Source organism: Prinia subflava, chromosome 13 (genome assembly GCF_021018805.1).
Source record: "Prinia subflava isolate CZ2003 ecotype Zambia chromosome 13, Cam_Psub_1.2, whole genome shotgun sequence".
Classification (NCBI taxonomy): Eukaryota; Metazoa; Chordata; class Aves; order Passeriformes; family Cisticolidae; genus Prinia; species Prinia subflava.
Genome location: NC_086259.1, coordinates 15,334,760 through 15,346,818, shown reverse-complemented (window position 1 = coordinate 15,346,818; position 12,059 = coordinate 15,334,760). Strand labels below are relative to the sequence as shown.

General features: G+C 37.6%; 1 protein-coding gene across 1 annotated transcript in view; it reads right to left on the bottom strand.

The window, feature by feature from the left end:
- Nucleotides 1-12,059, bottom strand: part of WWOX (WW domain containing oxidoreductase) — a 473,253-nt gene that overhangs the window by 369,695 nt on the left and 91,499 nt on the right. Inside the window, exon 6 of the mRNA XM_063410336.1 lies at nucleotides 10,734-10,822. Within this exon, the coding sequence (XP_063266406.1) occupies nucleotides 10,734-10,822 (89 nt within the window). The remainder of the gene's footprint in view (nucleotides 1-10,733; nucleotides 10,823-12,059) is intronic.

Genomic DNA, 12,059 nt, shown 5'->3' with positions numbered 1-12,059 from the left:
CAAAATTATTTAAACCAGAGTTCATTTTGCCTGTTTTGAAATGCATCTGCCAAGAGGAAAACAAAGCTGCTTGAAGCTTGAGAGGGCAGGGAACTTTGGATGATTCATCACCTCTTATGAGACTTTATGAAAAGCTCTAGCAAGAATTAATTTACAGATTTGGACATCTGCTGGGAAAAAAAGGAGCAAGTTTCTCCAACACAGATGCAATTTTTGGTATGAGAACTGCAGCAGATGAATGCAGCAGCAATACCAAAAATACCATCACCATTCCCTCCAAAACAAATATGACACTTTAGAAAAGGCCATCATTCTATTTGGTGATTGTAATGTGCGCTAGGAAGTAACAAATCATAGACAGAAAGGATTCACATATTCCACCTATCCAAGCTGTAGTATCCTTCATTATTAGTAATTACACAATAACTACCAGAAGGGAAATACACACTCTATGCCTAAATCCGCCAGTTTAATTAATTAAAAAGAAGATTATAGAACAATGAAATTATAAAATTTAGTAATTTTTTAATTTTCAGGTCATTTAATTGGATTTTATAAAAGAAATGTAATTATGCTTCAGTCTATTTTATGAGATTTGTATTTTTCAAAGTACATTTCTCATTTTTTCAAAGTAAAAGTAATTCAGATTTAAGAGACTGTAAAATTAACATTATTTACAATATTTTATTACAAAGAATCTGTAAAGAAATAGAAAAATAAATACAAAAACATTTTAAACAGTTATACTAAAAAGTATCAGATTTCCTTTTAGAATTCCTTTATTTTTAATTAGCACTAGTGGTTTTAAATGCTAAAAAAGGAATTTTTTCCTAGATAACTCCACAGAAAAGAAACTTAAAGGGTTGTGTGAATAGACAGTGATGTTGTGCTTCATTTCAGCTCAGAAAAAAGCCACCCCTCAGATTTGGATCCACATCCATTAAGCTATCGGTGTCTCTCGTCAGGCTGCTAACAAAGGTCCAATTACTGAAAATTGTCATCTAAGTTTTTGTGACCCGGCCATTTGCACACCAGGAAATGAATGAGATTACCTGGGTAACAGCCACGGTGCAGTTATGAATTTCAGCCACAGATGACAGATTCTAATCTCAATGGTGCAGAGCTCTGTGTCACTGAACGTATCATTATGCAGGGACAAAATTTTTAAGATATGTGACAATTCACACCACACATCTGGCACTGCAGCCTTGCTTTATGACAGGAGTATTTTCAAGTGATAGCAGAACTATGACCTTGATTTCACAAGTTCATTAAAAACATTGCTGGGATCTGCATGAGCCTTTCTCCTGAGCCCAAGGAAAAAAAACCCCTCAGTTTAAAATAGTTTGTAATTCTGCATCAAAGGCACAGCTAAGGCCAACAAAGGATGTCAGCAGCAAAGGAAATTTTCCATGGTGTTTACCCCTGGTATTGACATGACCAGTGCTCCCTCTAACCATGACACCCACCCATTAGACATTTTTGGAAACACTACAGCCAAGACCCTGCAGAGTGTTATGAAAATTTGCATCTAAAATGTCTTCAGGCAGTGACTTACACCCCACCAAGGGAGCCCACGTGGCTACCAGGGCCATTTGGGTGGGCACAGGGACCTGGACAGGATCTGCTCTGTTATATCAGGCAGTCACTGCTGCTTGAGACCCAGGAACACACTGCTCCAACTGCAAGGGACACTGCAAGCCCAGAAAACCCTCCCCGTGCTGGTCAGTGTACCCACAATTTAGTGAAAGCTAAAAAGCATGTAGAATTAACCAGGACAATCTTAAATGTGAATACACGAGCTGAAATGCAGCTTATATTCTGTGCACTTCACAAAGCCTCTGATACTTTACCAACCTTTGCACTGGGGAAGTCATTCAGATCTCACATGCTGTGCACAATTCACCATTAGAAGCAACTAAGCAATCCAACTCCTCTGCACCATTTGAAAATACCATAAGCGAATACATTAGAGAGATACAGAAATTAAATTGTTGCTATAAATCAGTTAGTTATGAAATTTAATAATCAATTTGTTAGCACCTGATGTAAAACTGTGATCTGTCAGCAGCCTCCCAAGCTGGCTATGTGCAGCAGTAGGTATTTCCAAGGGAATTAATTACTGATGATTTGCAAAGGTAAGAATAATATTTTTCAACAAATGTAGCCTGTGCACTAGGAGGTTAAACAAACACCACCAAAATGTCAACAGAGTTCTTGGCTTTGGTGTTCTCCCATTTCAAACGTAATGAAATAGTTAACCAGAGACTATGCAAAGGGAATACTTTCAAATCTTCCCATGAAGCAGAATGTCACACCATCTGGGGCACTTCTCAAGCGATTTGAAAAGTTCACACTGTTTGGAATTACACAGAAATTCAACAGAAAAGGCCTCACCATATCCCCAAAGTCCCATAAGCAACTGTAGACCTCTGTCACGGCCAGTAAAGAAGGCAGAGCTGTGACTTCTCCTCCACAAGAAGCAAAGTCACAGCCCACCAAACTTTTCCACTCCATAACCCTCAACACCCAGGCTGCTTTCTCTGAAAGTTAGAAAGTTGTGCTTCTTTCCATGAGGGAATGCCTAGGCTCACAAAGGGAATATCCAACAGGCAAGAGAAGCTTATAGCTCTCCAGAAAATGGGTGAATTAAACATCCATCTCCAGAAATCCCCCTCAGTCTTACAAGCAGTGCTGACAGGAGACTGAGCAATAAGAAAATCACTAAGTCAGGGTTCAGACAGCAGCAGGAAAACTCAGAACCATGCATAATCTAATACTGGAATAAAAATATTCAAATGTTTACTTGTTCAATGTAAAAGAAAAACAAAAAACTCACTGCTTAATGCAATGAATTTTGGAAACAAATGCTTAAGGTCTAAATTCCCTTTTTCTAAAACTATTGGCTAAAAGGTCAGCAAAAATACCTTTAATGCCAACTTCCAGCAGACAGAAATGTGGATTCTTGTCAGACAGGCTTCATTTTAAGGCAAGCCTCTAACACAGGACTTAGAGTCCTGATGGATGATCCACTGCTAGAAGCAAGGAAAATTCTCTGCAATTCATCCTACTGGACTTCTTTGCAGGATTTGACACTTGATGAGCAAATACTTTTGCCCCTCTTCTAAGAGATTAATGGGAGTGGACTGAAACTGTTCTGATTCTTCCTTCATAACACACACATGGGAATTGCTGTGAGCAGCTGCTCCTGTGCCTTCCCAATACATCATCTGCATCCTGCCATACAGCTCAGCCATCCCTCAATCATTATTCATTACCTCTCTAGAATCTTCAGTGGACAATTTCAGAAATGTTTGCAGAAGGAAAAGAGGTCTCAACTGATTTGGAACTAAACAGAAAACATCCGTTAGTCATGGGTTTCCCTTTATTATTTTTTCTTACATATATGGTGAGGAGACAACTACCAAAACAACCCCACATCAACCTGCACCTTCAGAAATTAAGAAGAGACAGCAGCAATGAAAATATCCATTTCATTCAGCAGCCCACCTAAGGACATTTGCTGCCTCAAAGTGGTGCATCTTGTTCAAACTCTGGCAGCAAATCATTATTTACACACACTCACATGCAGTCACAAACAACCAGACCTAAAAAAATATTCATTTTTTTCCTAACCACGGAATAATTTGTTGTTTCTGCATGTACTGTAAATATACAAATTTCGTTTGCACACAATAAGGACTTGTTTGAAAAACAAAGCTACAACTCACAAAAAAAAACAAACAAAAAAGTCAATTACTACTTTTATCACATATTTGTAATATTTTCAATTGAAAACAGCTAAACCTTTGGAGAATGTTTTTGGGACCACGGTTGACCATTCAAAGAATACAAGACCTCATAGATTTTGAGCATTTTCCTTGCCAAAGACTCTTCACTGCTTTGCCCAGAGATTATAGAGCTGTAACAGAATTCAGAAGGCCCCTCCAGCAGCTGTGCTGCCATTCAGACCTGAAAGATTCCATGCAGTGATGGAAATTAATGTACTTTGACATCCTCTGGGATCTGGGGGAACAGCTAATAAAGAAATACAGCCTTTTCAGTCTGTTACACAAATTTTTGGATTCTAAGATCCGTGGCCAGTCTCAGGCCAGCAGTGAGGCTTCCCTACCCAAGTGCCAGCAGACTCTGCCTTCTGTGTTTAATTATCTCCCCTAGAAAGCATTTGGCTAAATAGACTAAATATATTTTAATGTATATGTAATTAAATACTCTGGCCTTATAATTCAGAATTTTTAGAAGGCAACATCAATTAAATGCACAGAGCTTCTCAAAACTCATTAAGCCATAATGCTCAAAAATCCTTGGTATATTTGTGACAGAATATGTTTTAATCAGTTATTAGTCATATTAATCATGCATATTTTACTTATTTAGATGCTCAAAACAGCTTTCACAGCTGACACATCTTGAGGAAAAAAAATCTCTTTGTCAGTAATGTGTGAAAACACTTCATAATTTTTGTTGCTGTAACTGTAGGTAAAGTTAAGGTGAAGCAATATGGACTTTACTTAATATATATATATTTTTTGAGGTAAAAGGTATTTCCACAATAGAGCAGATGAAAGGAAAGGTTATCTGATGAAAACATCTGCCTCCAGGAAAAGGGGGAAGGGCTAAAGCTTCTGAGATTTTTAATTTTTCATTTATAAAATACTGGAAAGAGCTTTTGGATCCACATGACTTGACACATGCTACTGCAAAGGGGTAATTGTGTACGAGAGCTTAAAAACAGAAGAAAGAAGAAAAAGAAAAACTATTTATGCAGAAAAACAATCCCTAGGCTTTAAAAAGGCACAGCATCACCACAAAGAGAAAAAAAAGTTTTACTCTAATATTATTATGTACGTTTCAAACATAGTCAGCCTTTGATCTTATTTAAATTTAAGATATGTGCTGTCTGCAACAGTAACTTCTGAACTGTGCATGTTTCTTAATTCAATGTGGGTATTTTTTGATATCTCAAAATACGCAATTGTCCAGAAGTTTGTGCCTCAGTGGCACTGCCAGGATGCCAACCATACTCTAAGCTGAGAAGACAAATGTAAAATCTCACCTGTCACTAGTTTTAATTCACAAAAGGTAATTCCATTAATGGCAAAGAGTTAAGAGAGTTGTGCAGTGATATAAAATATGTTCAGGTTTGGAAAGACAATAAGCAACAATCTTCTCTGGTAGAGATACATTGACTACAGAACCATTAAACATATTCACATAATGGCATCACTGATAATTGATCTGAATCATAAATTCATTTTTTCCAGATCTTTTAAGTTATATTTGTAACAACTTGCTAATGAGACCCCATTTTTACATTTGTATTCTCAGGTATGCACAGAATTTATCACACGGTATCTATGATTTAATTGTCATTCAACTGGAATTAAAAATAACACACCTGCAATATGTCAGTTATAATATATGGAAATGCAGAAAAATCATATTCTGGATTGACTTTTCATCAGGCTCCAAAATCTTAATTGCACCTGCAAGGTTTCAGCACACTTCTGCCTGCAGCATGAAAAATGAATACAGTCACAGAGTTTGGGGCCTCAGCGAAGGAAGCCAGCTAAAAACCTGGCCCACTCCATTTTGGGTCTGGTTAGGAAAATAAGAAGAGACTAAACTTCCAAATGGAGAACCATAATTCATAACTGCTGTCTTTTCCATATTTCTACACACATCATTAGTGAATAAACTGTTAGCATATGCCAATTCTTGCCACAAAAAAAAATCCTGTTTTAAAGTAAAGGAAAGTAACTGCAGTGAAGATCTACATCTGGAAGTCCTGCATAATTGTGAATTTCTCCTACCAATTGAGAGAATCTAAGCAGTAGCTATTGGCAAACATTGTTTCATATCTTTGGAGTAATTCAAGATTTTTCAGGCTGATTCCAGCTTTTTTCCCCTCAAACACAGAGAACATTAAATTAAAGCCTTACTGTTTGGCAGAAAACAAATTTAATTCAAACCAACTGGCACCATGCACCACTGAAAACTACAAATGCACATAAAATTTCATCTTTAACTTCACTGCTCACTCCTGCCTGCTGTTTTGACCATGGAAGCGTTCTTATGATGAGGACTGGGCAAATGCCATGACACCATGGCTGTAAATACTGACAACAGGTCCTCTCTTGGAAGTTTTAGCACTGAAACATCAGTGCTGTCCCCCAGTTAAAGTATGCAGGAGTCAGTCAAGTATGGGATGATCAAACTGAGAAACAGAAACCAAGGTGCCACTTCCACAAGTCTACACTCCTACACAAACACCAATTCGACACCGACCTGACTGAATTTCAGTGCTGTGATCTGTACAATCACAGGAGGGCTGTCATTTTGTCTATAAGGGGGATTAATCCCAACCATAATTCCTCACATCGTGCCCACTCAATGAATAGCAGATTCAATTCAGTGTTTCTTAGTTCCAAAACACTAATATGAAAGATTGGTTGGTCTGCCTCTGCCAGCTGCACAAAAATCAGCTCATGCCAAATCCATCTTAGCCCAGAACATTACTATAAACAGATCATTTCTTTGACTTTCCATAACAGAGACATTCAATGAACTGCCTGAGCTGGAAACCAGCAGAGGGGAAAGACTTGATACATATAAAAGAAGCAACTTGAACAAATCCAGCCATTTAGGTGCACTGAGATCTCTTTTCCCATTCTCATCCTAACATTAGCACTGTCTCCAAAAGGAAGGAAGATGGAGTTCATTCACTCCTGGTGGAAACACCCAATGGGGAATGTATCTGCAGAAAACAAACCAGAAAAACTAAATACTAAAAGACAGCTGGCCTTCTCTGAAAAATTTTGTGCTAGAAATCTTTGAGTGCTATTTTTTATTGGACATCCATTTGATGTGTTAGTCACACTGTGTTCAGGTTGTGCTACAATGCTAGCTCAAATATTAAACAGCAATATTGCTTTATTCTGTCTTCTCCCAAAACTGACTTTGGGAGATCCAACTAATTTAGGTTTTTATCTTATTTTGCCCACAGAATCCTTCTAACTGTGAGAGCAGAAAAAACTGGAGGGCATTGTCCTGCTCCTAGAGGAAGTTTGACTGCTGCAATCACAGAACTGCAGGATCTAAAATAATCTGCAAAACCCTTCTACCCAAAGCTTTATTTGAAACTGCATGGATAAAAAAGTCTCAGAAAGAGAAACAGCTGTATCAACTCAAGAGTATAGATAATGCAAACAAAAAAATCTTTTTTTTTTCTGAGAGGATGAAGGATTTTCTAGAATATATTTATAGGAATATGGCATAATTTACCAGTGTTTATATATTCAGAGCTCAGATTTTATCTGTGGACAAGTCTGCAACACCTAACAAATCCATATAGGAATAAAAGATTTCTACCAAATCTCAGAAGTATGATAATATAGATGAATCATTTGACTTTTACTTTCAAACAAGAAAGGCTTCTTAGCTTTAAGTACTATTCCAATTCATATTAAATATTTCTTTTCAGAGTAACTCTTCCCTCCCGTTTATTATTTATGTTTTTCTCAAGGCTCCCTCTGTTGCATCATTTGTTTTCTGTATGCAACCAGCCCCGTTAAATTCCTGCTGAGCAGAGAATGACATTTCTTCATTCTTTATGTAGTTTCCACAATCTCTCAGATTCCCAAGCACATTCAAGAAGTTTTTTTTTTCTCTACAACTTATTTGATTAAGGCAAGAAATTCACAGTTTCAGCAATTTCCCCTCTGCTCTCCGCAATACAAACACACCCAGCTTCCCCAGCTGCAAGAGGTTTTAACTCAATAAAATTTAGGGATCCTTTTTCTGGAGTTGTTCCATTTTAGTTTTCTCATCCGGGAGGAGAGCTGTTCTTCAAGACTATTTTCCAACTGCTATCAACCAGGGAAGAACAGGGTCTCAGATTGTGATGTGACTATGAGCATCACATACATCTGCTGCCAAAAAATAGCACCTTGAGCCACAAAGTGTGCCAGAAAAGCAGAATTTCTATCTATTACCTATTTGATAAATTTTCAGTTATTACGTCATGTGTCACCAAGACCAACAGGTTCTGGGAAACACCAGTGTCCCAAAAACCAACAGTGGACTGGAGAAACTAAACAGAGAATGTCACTCCTTGCACAGAGAACTTTCAGATCTTCACCATTGAACACTAAAGGCCTCTTCACATTAAATGCTGTAAGAAATAAAATACAGGCCTTTATTAAAATGTGTGTGCTCATGCAAAATATCTCCTTGATGTTTCAGAGATTTTTGGAGAAACCAAGACCTATACAGCTCAGAACTGAAATGATAGTTTTGTTTGGAAAACAAACAAAAACCCAAACAAACAAAAAACCAAAACCAAAAAGAAAAAGAAAAAAAAAAAAAAAGAAACCAAACACTTTATTTGCTTTTCCTACCTGTCTTATTGTTGAGAAATCCATAAGAGAAAGAAAACCCTCTTCTCTTAAGGTATTTCCTACTCTCATTAACAGGAGTGACAAGGTCGCTCATGGGAAAGGGGAGGATTCCAGCACAACGTGGCTCTCCTACAGGCACATCCACCCCTTTCCAGAAATTTTGGCTGCCAACTGACAAGACTGGCATAAAGAACAAGGCTCAGTCTGTCACTGGAGCCCATGAGATTCCTTCCAATTGCTCATAAAGCCACTGGTGCAAAGGAATCCCCGAGGTGACAAAAGCCTCCGGACACTGCAGCAAAACAAACGAACGAGGAGACGGACAAAGGTCGTTAGTGTTCATTAGAGCTGGGGAACACATCAGCCCACCACTGCAGCAATGAGATGCCTCTGCTTTTCCAAACTTATCCAGACATAGTTAAATCACAAATAAATCAGAGGCCAGAAAGACCTGGTAGGCCTTCCAGTCCACCCTCTGGCCAGTGCAGATGGTTGTAAGGTGACTCTTCTGTATCTGCATCAGATAAAGATCCAGGGCTGCAGGCAGTCTGTGGGGTCTGGTTTCCATCCAGCCTCAGACTTTAAACAAAATATAACTGGAAATTCATTTTGGTCAAAACCCCACAAGTCCCCCAACAGATACAGAACATAGACTTTCACATAATGCCTGGATGAGTCCTGCCAGACACAGGCACATCTGAGCACATATTTCAGGCCTGAAGGCAAGGCAGAGGCTTTAGATGCTGTCTGTTACTAAATGTTTTTCCAAATAGAATGAGAGTGAAACCTTAGTAGAGCCTGTCCATCACTGACAATGTAGCTTAACAGACCTACACTGGTAGAACGGGGTATGCCAACAAAAACAAAACAGGTTTTACTGATTCTAGATCTTCTCATTTCCTAAGTTCTCTGGCAAAAATTGATTTAAGCCTCTTCACTTCCAAGGATTTATAAACATACATACCTAATGCAGTAGCTAGGACAACCACGGTATGAGCTCCAACACACAAATCAGGTTAGGAACTGCATTTGGAAGAAGGGTGATTTTGACTTTCCACTGCACCATACATTTAAAGAAATGTAGCATATTAAAAGCATGAAGATTCTAAATTAAAACACTTACTGCTCTCACACCACAAAACCAAGTCAGTGCTAAAGCAGCAATACTGCAAGGATTTGTCTGTCAAGAAATTTTAATTTATGAAGAGAACATGATAAGAAAATACTGAGACTAAGGATTTTGGCAGTAAAGAAACTTCTGTTAGAAGTTTTGACAATTCTTTAATCTAGAAGACCTATAAGTACTAAAATGTCATCTGTCTATCCATGTGAGATTTAACTTTGGCAGTGTTTCAAAAGTGAAAAAAACACTGTTATATATTTTCTCTACCACAATGTATTTTCAAAGCCATCTAAGAGGTCATATTCTCTTGAGAAGAACACTAAGATGCGTATCAGTTACAGAAATATTTCCAGAAAATAGCTAAGTTTGAATACACACAACAATCAATGGGTCAAATTGCAGATAAAAGCACAAAGTGTGGAATTTATTGTCAAGACTTGGAACTTTAAAACTTTAAAATAATTTCTTCAATTCAGACATTCATTGCTCTGTTCAAGCTAAATTAAACAAACCATTTGGAATCTAATCTGGTTATCTCCATGCAAATTTGTCTATTGTTAAGTGATGTCATTAACCCAACCTCTCCCCTTTTTCTTTTCTTTTTCTTTTTCTTTTTCTTTTTCTTTTTCTTTTTCTTTTTCTTTTTCTTTTTCTTTTTCTTTTTCTTTTTCTTTTTCTTTTTCTTTTTCTTTTTCTTTTTCTTTTTTCCTTTTTCTTTTTCTTTTATTATTATGGACTATTCCACACACAGGTCTGGAAAATGGAGCTATCTCTTAGAGCTATAATTTTAAAGCTTTAAAAATGAAAAGGAGAGAGAGAAGGTTAGAAAACAAAGTAAGACAAGCTGTGCACTAATTGTTCATCCCTGACCTCTTCCAAACCACTGCAAAACTGTTAAAAGTTGCCTGAGCTGTTTTCATGCAATTCAGCTTTGGTCTTTTTCAACAGCAACAGGGTAAAAAAGCTCTTTAAAAGTGAGGCTGCACATCAAATAATAAGAGAACTGTAATTTTTTTTTTGTATGAAAACAAATGATCTTTAATTTACATTGAAAAAAAATCCTATGAAAAGATTATTCACTAGCTGCAGTTGGTGATCCATCCAACTATGGTGAATCTGCCAACTGTGCTCAGCTAATAAAGACATTAAAATAACAAGAAATTATTACATCTAATTTTCTGAGTACTTACAGATTCTTGGATTTGAATGCTTCAGCAAAGTGCTGCACACTCTGAAGAGAAGCAAGGTCTAAGGTCATTGCCTCTACCTTGGCTTTATGCTGGAACAAGAGAAAATATAAAAAAGATAAATAACAGCAAGTTCAGTTCACAGTATCATGTTACAGTAAATGTGTTATGAAACTTGTCTGATTCCCTTGTTTAACATTATAACCCCAGAGTGAATACAAATCATCAAAAGGGATGGATGAGTACAACATTTAGTGCCAAAAGTAGCATTTGTGATTTGGTGATTCTGCTAAAAACATACACTATGTAATGCACAGCTTTATTTAATGCAATGAATCGACTCAAGGCAGTGTTAAGGTCAATAGATATCTTTTTGTTTTGATTTTGATGGTGAAACTTATGTAACTCATGAAATAAAAAGTAGAGCAAGTGCTATTCTCGATACATGCTATTTTTTAGATACCACACCAATAGGAAAAAAAGAATCAGTAAATACTCTATAAAAAACAGCTAACTTGATACTGGCACATATTAATAAAAAAAATCTATTTTTCATAGTAGATGATATAAAAGACAGAATAAAATTACTACATAAAATAACAGATCAGTATACACAGTGCTTTATAGAATGAGAGTTTACCAGGGCATATCATAAATGCACTTCCCTGTGAGGGTGGGGAGGCCCTGGCACAGCTTGCCCAGAGAAATTGTGGACTCCCCACCCCTGGAAGTGTCCAAGGCCAGGCTGGACAGGGCTTGGAGCAGCCTGGGGTAGTGGGAGGTGTCCCTGCCCATGGCAGGGGCTTGGAACAAGATGGGCTTTAAGGTCCAACCCAAACCATTCTGTGATTCTGTGTCTTCAGAAGAAATGTTCTATATCCCTAAAGCCAACTTTTCACCTAGGAGAGGACACACTATCCCAAAACACAATTTTCAGCTTTAAGATCCCTGTTTCCAGGTATTTTGAAACTCCATATCTAAGAACAAAATGAACCAAAATCCTGTTTTCATCACAACACTGAAATCATCACAGAATCAGGTAGCTGGTGTTGCAATAGGGATCTGTTGGGATTACAAGGTTACACCCTGAGCATTGCTGGAGAAATGAAAGGACAGCAGCACACAAAACAGCACAGAAGGAAACCAGGAAGAGTCTCCAATTGTCTCCCAAGCTCAAGTGATCCATCTGATCTCCCCATTTCATTACATCTGGCACTTTGCTCCCTACATCTGTTTTCTATTTTGCTAGTACCCATTCTGCCTGCTACAACGATCTTACAGGTTTGGTTTAAACAGAATATCACTCCAATTCTTCTGGTCCCATTCCAG